The sequence below is a fragment of the Pogona vitticeps genome, chromosome 6 (assembly GCF_051106095.1).
Source record: "Pogona vitticeps strain Pit_001003342236 chromosome 6, PviZW2.1, whole genome shotgun sequence".
Classification (NCBI taxonomy): domain Eukaryota; kingdom Metazoa; phylum Chordata; class Lepidosauria; order Squamata; family Agamidae; genus Pogona; species Pogona vitticeps.
Window position 1 is genome coordinate 68,561,268 of NC_135788.1, and position 11,284 is coordinate 68,572,551.

General features: G+C 43.4%; 1 protein-coding gene across 3 annotated transcripts; it reads left to right on the top strand.

The window, feature by feature from the left end:
• Positions 1–476: 476 nt before the first annotated feature.
• Positions 477–11,081, top strand: LSM5 (LSM5 homolog, U6 small nuclear RNA and mRNA degradation associated). 3 transcript variants are annotated; one of them, XM_073003795.2, is made up of 5 exons: positions 477–634; positions 2,099–2,190; positions 2,672–2,706; positions 9,303–9,375; positions 10,797–11,081. In XM_073003795.2, exons 1-5 carry the CDS (start codon positions 589–591, stop codon positions 10,827–10,829), a joined length of 279 nt encoding a protein of 92 aa, XP_072859896.1. In that variant the 5' UTR covers positions 477–588; the 3' UTR covers positions 10,830–11,081. The 3 variants fall into 3 exon arrangements, with proteins under 3 accessions (XP_072859896.1, XP_020666931.1, XP_078233621.1); XM_020811272.3 differs by having other exon boundaries at positions 478–634; positions 2,099–2,194; positions 2,679–2,706; XM_078377495.1 differs by having other exon boundaries at positions 575–722; positions 2,099–2,194; positions 2,679–2,706.
• The last annotated feature ends 203 nt before the right edge of the window (positions 11,082–11,284 follow it).

The following is an 11,284-nucleotide window of genomic DNA, read 5'->3' on the forward strand; positions in this document are numbered from 1 at the left end:
AGTGTGGCAAAATTCTTCATCATCATCCATTTACAAATGACTTATGCAGAAAATGGATCAGTGCTTACAACGAAAAGGAAAGGCTAACTAGAATCCGCCTATCGATAGGGCGCATGTTATGGGAGGTATCACTCAACATATACATATATTAAAGTGATATTGTCTTTGGACAAGCGTAACACGTGGTTCTGCACAATAGTTAACTCAGAATTTATTTTCAACAACACGGTTCAGTCCTGGTGTAAAGCTCGTATAACGTACATTTTTCCTCCACTGCCAAACGTTAGGGATTTAGAATGAACTGACGTGCTCTTGGAACACGTGTTCGATTCAAATTTTAATCCCTGCAGTATCACAACATAAACACGAACGGGTGGGCAAGCAACGGATCAACATCCCCAGCCTTGCCCTCTGACGCTTTCTTTGCTTCGCGGATGAAGTTCGAATGCTCTTTTATCGACTTCTTCAGTCTGTCCCGATTACCGGCACGCCCTTGTTTTGAGCTCCCGCCTTCCTTTGATAACCAGTAGCCTCACAGCGGCGCCAATAAGAGAAGGATGGGAGCGATTGGTCAGGTCTTCCTACAAGATGGCGGCTAACGCGACAACAAACCCTTCTCAGCTTCTGCCGCTTGGTAATCGACTCCGGGCTGCTGTTTGTGGAAAGGGCTGGAAGTAGAGAGGAAATGCGGGCGAGTGCGGTCTGCTGGGTGTGGCGTTGATGTGTGTGGCCCTTAGAGTGTAGAAAAGAAAAAAGAGTCCGGTGGCTGTACCACTAAGGACGGCGCGGTTGTTGGGATATGTCCCCTTTATTTTTTTTAAATGGAGCAAGGCGTTCCGATCTTTGCAAGTAGGAAAGAAAAGCAAGCGAGAGAAGGCGTTCTGTGTGATAGGCTTTTAAGACAAACTCGTGCACTTGAGTGCTGCAGCCCAAATCTCTCGCCTCAGCAGCCTGCCGCCAAAATTCGAAGGATCCGTGAACTACAATGTCATTGTACATTTAGCAGTGGGGTGGTGGAATATAGCTAAGGGCGAAGATGATCATCATGTTTCAAGGTTCATCCACACCAGGAAATGGGAAGCTAAAATCAAAGCAGTACCTCAGAGCATGGTTCCCCATGGAGTCGTTAATATTTTATTGCGCAAAAAAACGCAAAACGAACAAGCACGGGAACACCTTACGTGCTTACAGATTAAGAGGTGTAGGTTCAGTATGGATTGCAGTCTACTTCAGTAGGAAGTAGAATGAAATTCATGAAAACAAAGTGAAAGAAATATGTTAGTCATTAAGGTGCTACAGTGCAAAAACAGGTTAACATAGCTGTCTCTCTGAAAAGATTATGATTAAATTAGTAGAAATAAAAAATGTTATTTCTTGTACCAGGTGTTGAGTGCCATTTTACACCTTCGGTCAGCTGCATACCAAGAGCAGGATTAAAATGGCTAGTATGTAAAGTTATATGGAAGTTCTGTCAGCTCTTGGAGGTGAGGCTAGAGCAGAGTTTTTCCAATCTTTCACCTACTGGATGTGTTGGGCTACTACAACTCCCATAGTCTTCCACCTAACATACTTATTGACCCGAACTGGAAAGTGCTGAGTCTTCGTTCTCCCTCCTCCATGAAATCCTGTTTATCACAACCTGGTCTGGTGGCTGAAAAGGAAGCATTTAACAGTGTGATTTGTAGTGGGGGGGGATTTGAATGACACTTTTGCACCAGCATCATTTGTAAAAGCCTCAAAGGTTATGGGTTTTGCATCTGTGTGGTTGTTTTGCACATTATAGATCTTTTGCCAAGCATCCATGGATCTCCTGTGTAGAATCTGAATGTAGGTTGCTCTTAATCAGTTTAGCTATACATTCTGGATGTAACTACATGAATATTAGTAACATTTGTAATTCAGAAATATGTATACATTTATAAAATCATTAGGTCCTTGCCAAGCAGGAAATTATAGAGGACTTGCAACTGCATTAATATCTTTATTCAGTAGCATGAGGATCTCATACATTTTTGGTTTTGAATGTATACTGTACTATTGTGGAGAAGGTGTATGCTAAAGAACCTAACTCTTTAAAAAACGTTTTTCTGATCAACAGAGCTGGTGGACAAGTGTATAGGCTCTCGCATTCATATTGTGATGAAAAGTGATAAAGAAATTGTTGGCACACTCCTAGGATTTGATGACTTTGTCAGTATCCTTTTTTTTCAGGAATACTTTATCATTTTGACGTACTTGTGTGTTTATGTTTGTAGGTAGCCCTTTGGGATAGTTTTTTCTAAAAAGGATGTGGCCTGATATTTCATGTGGTATAAAATTAAATGTACACTCTGGTTTTGACAATGCAATTGACTGTGAATGTGACCACTTGCTCATTCAAGGCTCCATTTGAATGAACTGGCATCTTCAAACAACATACATTTTCTTCTATTTCTGCTATGAATGAAACCTTGATATCAGGCTGGATAACTGATATTTTCAGGGGACAGTTTGATGTAAAAGATCTGTTCCTTCTGGATTCTGAAACTAATACAAAAAGTGAGTCTATGATGTAGGAGTTGTTGAACACATGAACATGGTCTATATTTTACAAAAAATATCCACTCATCTTCAACATGAAGGAAAAATATTACTAGTACCCTCTCTAGTAATTTATTTTCCTTGATCCCAGATTCCAGATATGGTATTAGAAGATGTTACAGAATTGTAAGTATTGCTGTTACTGGTCTCTACCCTTAGAATGTTTGTGACTAATCTCTTCTTGTACCAACAATTGTCTTTACTTTTGCCTATGTATCTGGACTTCCTCTTCTAACTTATTCCATTCCTAAATTAAGACTGTCAGGTACTTCTGTGAAGAATCTTGAGGATGGTGTTCTGTAATTCTCTGCTTTCAGAACTATGGGGCATATTCCTTTCTCCCTCCAGGAGAATTTATCTTAATGGGATTTTCTGCAGCTGTTCCCGAGTAATTCTTTGTTCTGCTTCCTGCGATGCTAATACTGTAATCATGCATTCTGTGGCAGCCTTTGCAGTGGATAAAAGTGGGTTTTCCCAGGCAGCATGGTAGTAGATTTTCAAAAGATAAATTTGTAATCCTGTTCTTTCCAAGATTTGGGACCACTCTGCTTGCATGGGGTGATTTATGTGGGCACAGTTATGCACAGTTACAAGGAGTTTACTTTCTGTGCAACTCTGGGATAATTACTGTGACAAACCCAGACCTACTGGGATATGTCACACAGTTACACTAAGCTGCCACCAACCATTCCCTTTAAGAAGTCACACAGACCAGGGATGGATTTTTAAACAATAAAAGAATAAGGTTTATTTACATACAACACACAGGAAAATAAACAGAATCAGGTGAATAAGATAAAGTAACGTGGCTTATTCTCACTCATACAAGCATACAGTTTGGTTCACACAGAACCCTTAACTTAAAGCACAGACCCTGAACCTATCAGTTCTGGCTAACCAACAGACACCTGAACCTATCAGGTTGGTACTCTGACACACAGAAGTACCCTGTCTGACACACAGACTCCCACAACAGCTTCTTCTTCCCAGCTGCTGCTTCGTCACATCCCAGTGTCTCTCAGCATCTCTCTAGTGTGTCTCAGCATCTCCCAGTGTCTCTCTCTCACCACACAGGTTTCACATTTATATACAGTACAGCCCCTCCTCCTGATGTCCCGCCTTCCACTCCCCATAGGATGGAACTTTCCCTCCAAACCCATGACAGACAGGTAACATCAGTGCTGTATGTAACACCTCCCCTCTTTATAAGTTGTTTTGTAGGGGGAAAGCTAAGGTGCTTTTCACCAAAAAACAACCTGTATAAAATACACAACAACAGTTATACATACCATATTATACTTACTCATACTTACATTCTAAGTTAAACCATAGCAAATAGGCATTTAAACATTTACCATATACATTACATCAATTTACCTTTATTCATACAAACCAATTTCAAAACCAGGTACATTTTAACTTTTTGTTCTCATTATATACACATAGTCCATGTTCTTTCGCCGTCTTCATTCTTCAGGTCTTCTTGATAAGGCGTCAGCAACACAGTTCACTGACCCTCTGACCACCTTCACTTCAAAGTCATAGTCCTGTAGGTTTAAAGCCCACCTCATAAGTTTGCTATTGTGGGTTTTCATTGTCTTTAACCATTGCAATGGTGAATGGTCAGTACACAGAATAAAATGTCTTCCCCAGATGTAAGGCTTGGCCTTCTGGATCGCGTAGACTATTGCCAAACACTCCTTCTCCACGGTTGCCAAATGTCTCTCACCTTTTTGAAGCTTCCTACTCAGGTAGGACACCGGATGCTGGTCACCATTCTCATCCTCCTGGCACAGAACTGCTCCTACCCCGCTGTTAGACGCATCGGTGTAGATGATGAACTCCCGGTCGAAGTCTGGAGCACGCAGGACAGGATAGTTGATTAACGCCTCCTTCAACCTCTGGAACGCCGCCTCACAGTCGCTGGTCCACGGGATGCGGTCATCAGCCGTCTTCCTCGTCAGATCGGTCAGCGGAGCCGCAATCTCGCTAAACCTCGGGATGAACTTTCTGTAGTAGCCCACCAACCCAAGAAATGATTTGACTTTTTTCTTGGTGTTGGGTCTAGGCCAATCACGAACAGCTTCTATTTTGGCCTCCAGGGGTTTTATCATTCCTCCCCCTACCATGTGACCCAAGTATTTTATTTCTGGGCTACCCAGCTGACACTTGCTGGCCTTTACTGTTAGCCCTGCTGCACTTAACCTCTGCAGCACTAACTCCAGGTGTATCAGGTGATCTTCCCAGGTATTACTGAAGATCCCTATGTCGTCAATGTAGGCCACTGTAAAGTCACTGAGCCCTGCCAAGGTCTGGTCCATCAGCCTTTGGAATGTGGCTGGTGCATTTCTGAGACCAAAGCTCAGGACTCGAAACTCATAGAGACCAAAAGGGCTGCAAAAGGCAGTCTTTTCTTGATCCCTGGGATCAATTCTTAATTGCCAATATCCCTTTACCAGGTCCAATGATGAGATGAACCGACAACCCCCTATGGTTTCAATCAGGTTGTCTAGCCTGGGCATTGGGTAGGCATCAGGAGTGGTTACACGGTTTAATTTCCTGTAATCGACACAAAACCTAATGCTCCCATCAGGCTTGTCCACAAGGACTATCGGAGAGGACCAAGGACTAGAAGAGGGGACGATTATGTTCTCCCTCAGCATCTCGTCCAGCTCCTTCCGCACCTTGTCCCTATAGGGTCCCGTTACTCGGTATGGGGATACTGCCTGCGGGGGTGCATCCCCTGTGTGGATCCGATGCATCACTCCCTTCACTATCCCCGGCTTGTTGGAAAACACCTGTTGATATTTACTAAGCAGCATTTTTAGTTCTTGCTGCTGGTCTTGGTTGAGTGCAGGACTGATCTTTACCTCCTCTGGGTTGTATTTTACTTCCCCTCTACCCTCCCAGAAGGGTAATTCAGCTTCCTCACTCTCAGCTGCTTTTATCGCGAATAAAACCCTCTGTTCCCCTCTGTAGTAGGGTTTTAGGGCATTCACATGAACCACCCTCCTTGCTTGGTTCTCCTCCTGCTCTATTAGGTAGTTCAGGTCTGACATCTTGGAAATGACCCTATATGGTCCTGCCCATTTGAGCTGCAGTTTATTCTCTCTGCAGGGCCTAAGCCAAAGCACTTCCTCCCCTGGGTCAAAGTGCCTCTCTCTAGCTTTGTGGTCATACCATGTTTTCTGTCTGACCTTCTGAGCTTGCAGGTTTTCTGCTGCCAGCTCTAGATTTCTCCTTAGGTCATTCAACAAGGTGTCTATGTATGTCACAACGTCTTGTGGGTCATCCTGGGTGATCTGCTCCCAATTTTGCTTGATCAACTCAAGGGGCCCTTTCACCCCTAAGTGTGCAGCAGACATGTCAGAGTGACCCCTTTGTAAGATCATGGGGCGATACTTTTCAGGTACCACCAGCTGACTTCTGATCCCATCTCCCCCTTTTGAGATATTCCTCAGGGTCTCTCTATATAAAATCCCCTTTTTCTCCAGAAATCTCCCTGGGGTTTCAGGTGTTAGCTGGGCGTCAGTCACCTGTTCAAAACACTTTTGGAGAGTGGCGTCTGCCTTTTGCTCCTGTCCAAATCGGCTGTCTGTGGTCAAGGTTTCCACCACAGCTTCTGAACTCCCCTCTGCTTCCGCCTCTGGCTCATCATTACCCCCCTGAACTGTCCCTGTGGTGGCTTGTGAGCGTGTAATCACTAGCACCCGTTTCACATGTTCAGCCAGGTCATTTCCCACGAGCACGGCTGCTGGCAGAGTCGATGAAATCGCTAGCCTCCAAACTCCCCTCCAGCCTTGAAAGTTGACAGGTACCTCTGCTACTGGCAGAGAGATTACCTGTCCCTCAATCCCTGCCACCTTCATACTCTCATTTGGGATTATAAACTCCCTAGGAATAATATCTGGATGGCATAGGGTTACCTGGGAACAAGTGTCCCGCAGCCCCCTATACTGACGGTCAAGTATTCCTACGTCCACCCCGGCTGTCTCAAACAACTGAGAATCTGTTTTTACCAGCAAGCAGCGCTTTACCTCCACAAGAGGACCATTTTCCTCAGCCTGATCAGCAGAGGTAGCTGTTCCAGACTGAGTAGCCATGGCAACAGGCTCCCTCTGTGACAATGAGCTTTGCTCTTTCTGGACACAGAACACAGCTTTTGGCTTGGTTCCATTAGACTCCTGAGGCACCATTCCTTTTAGCTGCTTTAATTTCTCACAATCTGAGATTAGATGACCCTTTCCCTGACATAAATAGCATTTTCTGGTGTATTTTGATTCTCTCTCATCCTGTTTTGGTTTTCCCTCCAAAATCTGAGGTCTTAGTTTCATGTCTGAGGGCTTCCCTTCACCATGGGCCCCTCCCCCTTGCTGGCTTTTCCCTGGTCCCTGAGAGTACTTGCTGTAGGTTTCTTTGGGTTTACCTACAGATTTCCCCTCACCCAAGGGCTTTCTTATTTGAGAAATAAAATCTGCGATCTCTGCGGCTGCTGCCACAGATTTCGGTTTCCTTTCCCTCACCTGGAATTTCAATTCCCCATGCAGGACTGAATAGAACTGTTCCAGTGCTATCAAGTCTTTAAGCTGCTCATAGGTCTCTGTCCCTTCCTGCGATAGCCATTTCTCAAGCAGCCTCACCAATTGGGCCCCCACTTGGGTAAAAGTCTGTTCTGGTTTCTTGGTGAGGGACCTGAATCTTTGTCTCAGCTGCTCCGCATTTATCCCATGTCTGGCAAACACCAGTTTTTTAAACTCTGCAAAATCTTTCATCAGTTCCTCAGGCATCTCGGCATAAACCTCAGCCAGGCTACCACTGATTAAAGATCGCATGATGGTCATCTTCTCAGTTTCCCTCACTGAGAAGTCCACAAACGCTCTTTCCACTAGGGAAAAGAACACCTCAGGACAATCTCCCTTGTGGTACACAGGGAATTTCTTCAGGTCAGCTTTAGACAGTTGGCCTCCCTCAGAATCCCTATTATTATTATTGTTCTGATTCATCAGTTCCAATTTTCTTAATTCAAACGCCATTTTTTCTTTCTCCAGAGCAATTTTCTCTCTCTCCCTCTCCATTTCCATTCTCTCTCTCTCCAGTCTTTCCTCCCTCTCCCTTTCCTCCATTTCAAATTGCCTCATCCTCAGTTCATGCTGTTGGACTATGAGCAATTTTCTGAGTTCTGGGTTCTGCTCTCCTGTGCTGTCACCCTGCACTGAGCCAAATTCATCCTCAGAACCTTGGTCAATCTGGGGGTCTTTCACTTCACTCATTTCTGCCATCTGGCTTCGAGTCAAGGGCATAATCCCCCCTCAGAACAGGCTGCTTTAAAAAGTCAAGCCTCAAAATAAAACGACCACTTTTTTCCTTCTTGCCTCAGAACCAGCTCTCCCCAGAGATTGCTGCTGTTCTTCAGCACTTAGCTTGCAACAGTATCGAGTCAGAGCCTACCCCCCTCTGCTGGGCCTCTCAGCTGGCAAGCTAGATCACTGTTACTACGCAGTTTTGCCTCAGCTTTTTCCCGCCAAAACTAGGCTGCCTCAGAGCACCTTAATCTAAGTCTCCCCAGTTGGCACGTTCTTCTACTAGCGCACCTCCCCGTGAGGTACACCTAGAAGATTACCTACGCGCCTCAGACTGTCCCTGACTAGACCCCCCTTGCTCTGGGCACACTTGCCAAGGCTTTGCTGGACCACTGGACAACTGGACCAGTCGTATCCCACACGCTGGACACCAATCAATGTGACAAACCCAGACCTACTGGGATATGTCACACAGTTACACTAAGCTGCCACCAACCATTCCCTTTAAGAAGTCACACAGACCAGGGATGGATTTTTAAACAATAAAAGAATAAGGTTTATTTACATACAACACACAGGAAAATAAACAGAATCAGGTGAATAAGATAAAGTAACGTGGCTTATTCTCACTCATACAAGCATACAGTTTGGTTCACACAGAACCCTTAACTTAAAGCACAGACCCTGAACCTATCAGTTCTGGCTAACCAACAGACACCTGAACCTATCAGGTTGGTACTCTGACACACAGAAGTACCCTGTCTGACACACAGACTCCCACAACAGCTTCTTCTTCCCAGCTGCTGCTTCGTCACATCCCAGTGTCTCTCAGCATCTCTCTAGTGTGTCTCAGCATCTCCCAGTGTCTCTCTCTCACCACACAGGTTTCACATTTATATACAGTACAGCCCCTCCTCCTGATGTCCCGCCTTCCACTCCCCATAGGATGGAACTTTCCCTCCAAACCCATGACAGACAGGTAACATCAGTGCTGTATGTAACAATTACATGTCCAGTTGGAGGGAACGAAGTACAGTTATTTCTCATGGTTTTGTGTTTCATGGGAGATTGGACTTTGGTGTGAGAAATAACTACATTTTATTGACCTTTTCCATGTGATATCATATTTCCAGCATGGTATGGAAAGCAACCACTTTGCTCTCATGCTGCTGTGATAGCACAAGGAAGATATCTAAGACCATTGATACAGTACTTGTGATTTTTAAAAATTATTTAATTGTTGTAATCGTTTTGCCCACTTTTACTTAGAAGTAAGTCCTGTTAAGTTCAGTTTGCCTTACTTTTATGTACTAGTACCTCAGATTGCAATTTTCATTTCTTTTGATTTTCTTGAATGAAAACCTTTTCGTAAATTAAGACTAGCTTTTAAAAAGGTTTCTATTTTTTAAAAAAATTCAACAGTGAGATCACACCTGAAGGACGAAGAATCACCAAGCTAGATCAGATTTTGCTAAACGGAAATAACATAACAATGGTAAGTGATTTTCCTAACTTACAGATGCATTCCCCTTTCACCATGTCAATCCCTGCTCATTAAGCCAAACCTGAAATAACTAGAAACTTGCTTTATTAATGATCAATGTTTCTGCAGCTTTTTTTGATAAGATTGTGCTATATTAATCCACTTTGCTTGTGGGTGCCCAGCTTTTCATTTTGAACTCATTTTGCTACTTATAAAGACCTGCTGAAGGCTGCACCACATCAAAAATGGTCTTTGCATTTTTTCAAGACTGGGAGTGACTAGAAATTCACTTCAAGGTTTTGGGGGGAAAACAAATACCTCTGTCTCTTTTTCCATGTATATATTAAAACAGGGCCTTGCGCCTTTGAAGGTCAGTTATTTCTGGAGGCTTCCAGATGTAGCAGTTTTCTCCTCTTTTAAAAAAAATCTTAGGTATTTCCTGTGTTGCAAAATGTAGGGATGGGTGGATATGATGTCCAGCTGTCAGTGAGAGCAAGATCAAATTTGTGCTTTCACCTGAAACAAGTTCTGCTTGATGGAATTGCATTGTCAATTTTGCTCTTGTAATAGAACCTCTTGAAAAGATTCCCTTTTCCAAAGAGTTTCACTGAATTGTATTCTCAAAGGCTTTCACGGCCAGCATCTGATGGTTGTTGTGCGTTTTTCAGGCTCTTTGGCCATGTTCTGAAGGTTGTTCTTCCAGAGCCTTGTGGCGCAGTGGTTAAACTGCTGTACAGCAGCTAAAACTGTGCTAACGACCCGGGGTTCAATCCCAGGTAGCCGGCTCAAGGTTGACTCAGCCTTCTATCCTTCCGAGGTTGGTAAAATGCTTACCCCGCTCACTGGGGGGTGGCCAAGGTGTAGCCTGCATAACTAACTTGGAAACCACCCAGAGAGTGCTTGAAGTCCTATGGGACGGTATATAAGCAGCACGCTTTGCTTTTTTGTGACATTTCACCAGTCTCTGTGGCTGGCATCTTCAGAGGATTGGAGTGGGAACTCTGTCCATGTGGACAGAGTTCCTACTCCAGTCCTCTGAAGATGCCGGCCACAGAGACTGGCGAAACGTCAGGAAGATCAACCTTTAGAACATGGCCAAATACCCTGAAAAGCCCACAACAACTTTCACTGACTTATTTTTGCTAATGTTTAAAATGTTGCAGTTGTGAAACATGTCTTTGTGTGTTTTTATCTTTTTGACCAAATTTGTTAAGTGTGTCTCATTGCAAAGTGTAAATACAAACATAGAGTATGAGAGAAGGAAGCCAGCTGGTTGTTGTATCAGACTGGCATTATAAGGTTCCCATGGGCATTTTCTGTAGCCCAGTCTTTTAGGAAAGATGGAATGGTTCCTCTACAACTGTTTCAGATAAAAACTGGTGTCTCTTTTCTTACATCATATAAACTCCTCTTGTTGCTTTAATCCCATACAGTTGGTTCCTGGAGGAGAAGGACCAGAAGTATAAATGAATCTGTTTGCCATGGCTGAAGAATTTCTGTGAAATATTCTGTAGAAAGATCTGGAAAAATTTCGTATGTGGTTTTTGTTTTGTTTTTTTTAAACATTTCAAGTTGATGTTTGCATATAAATTGCAATTTGCATTTCAGTGGAAGTGCACCGTTAAAGATGACTTTGTAAGTTAAAATCATGACCTTGGTTTAAAGACAAAATCTGCTGTTCTAAACAGGCAATAAAGGTGTTTTTTTAAAAAAAAAAACAGTTGTGTGGGTTAATGTGAAAATCTTGTGTCCAGTGACATTGTGAATCTTGAATGGTAAGTAAATCTAGATTTGATACTCATTTTTAAAATTCACTTGATTTATTTTTCTCCTTCCCATTCAAGCCATCTTCAATGATGTGGGATAGTGCATAAGGATAGGTCAAGGAAGGGAGAATTATCATAGATCAGGCTTGCTTCTT

Coding starts and splice junctions, on each gene's coding strand:
- LSM5 (XM_073003795.2), top strand. CDS start 589: ATGGCGGCTAACGCGACAACAAACCCTTCTCAGCTTCTGCCGCTTG. Junction 2,191..2,671: donor TCCTAGGATTTGATGACTTT/GTCAGTATCCTT, acceptor CCTTGATCCCAG/ATTCCAGATATGGTATTAGA. Junction 9,376..10,796: donor ACGGAAATAACATAACAATG/GTAAGTGATTTT, acceptor AATCCCATACAG/TTGGTTCCTGGAGGAGAAGG.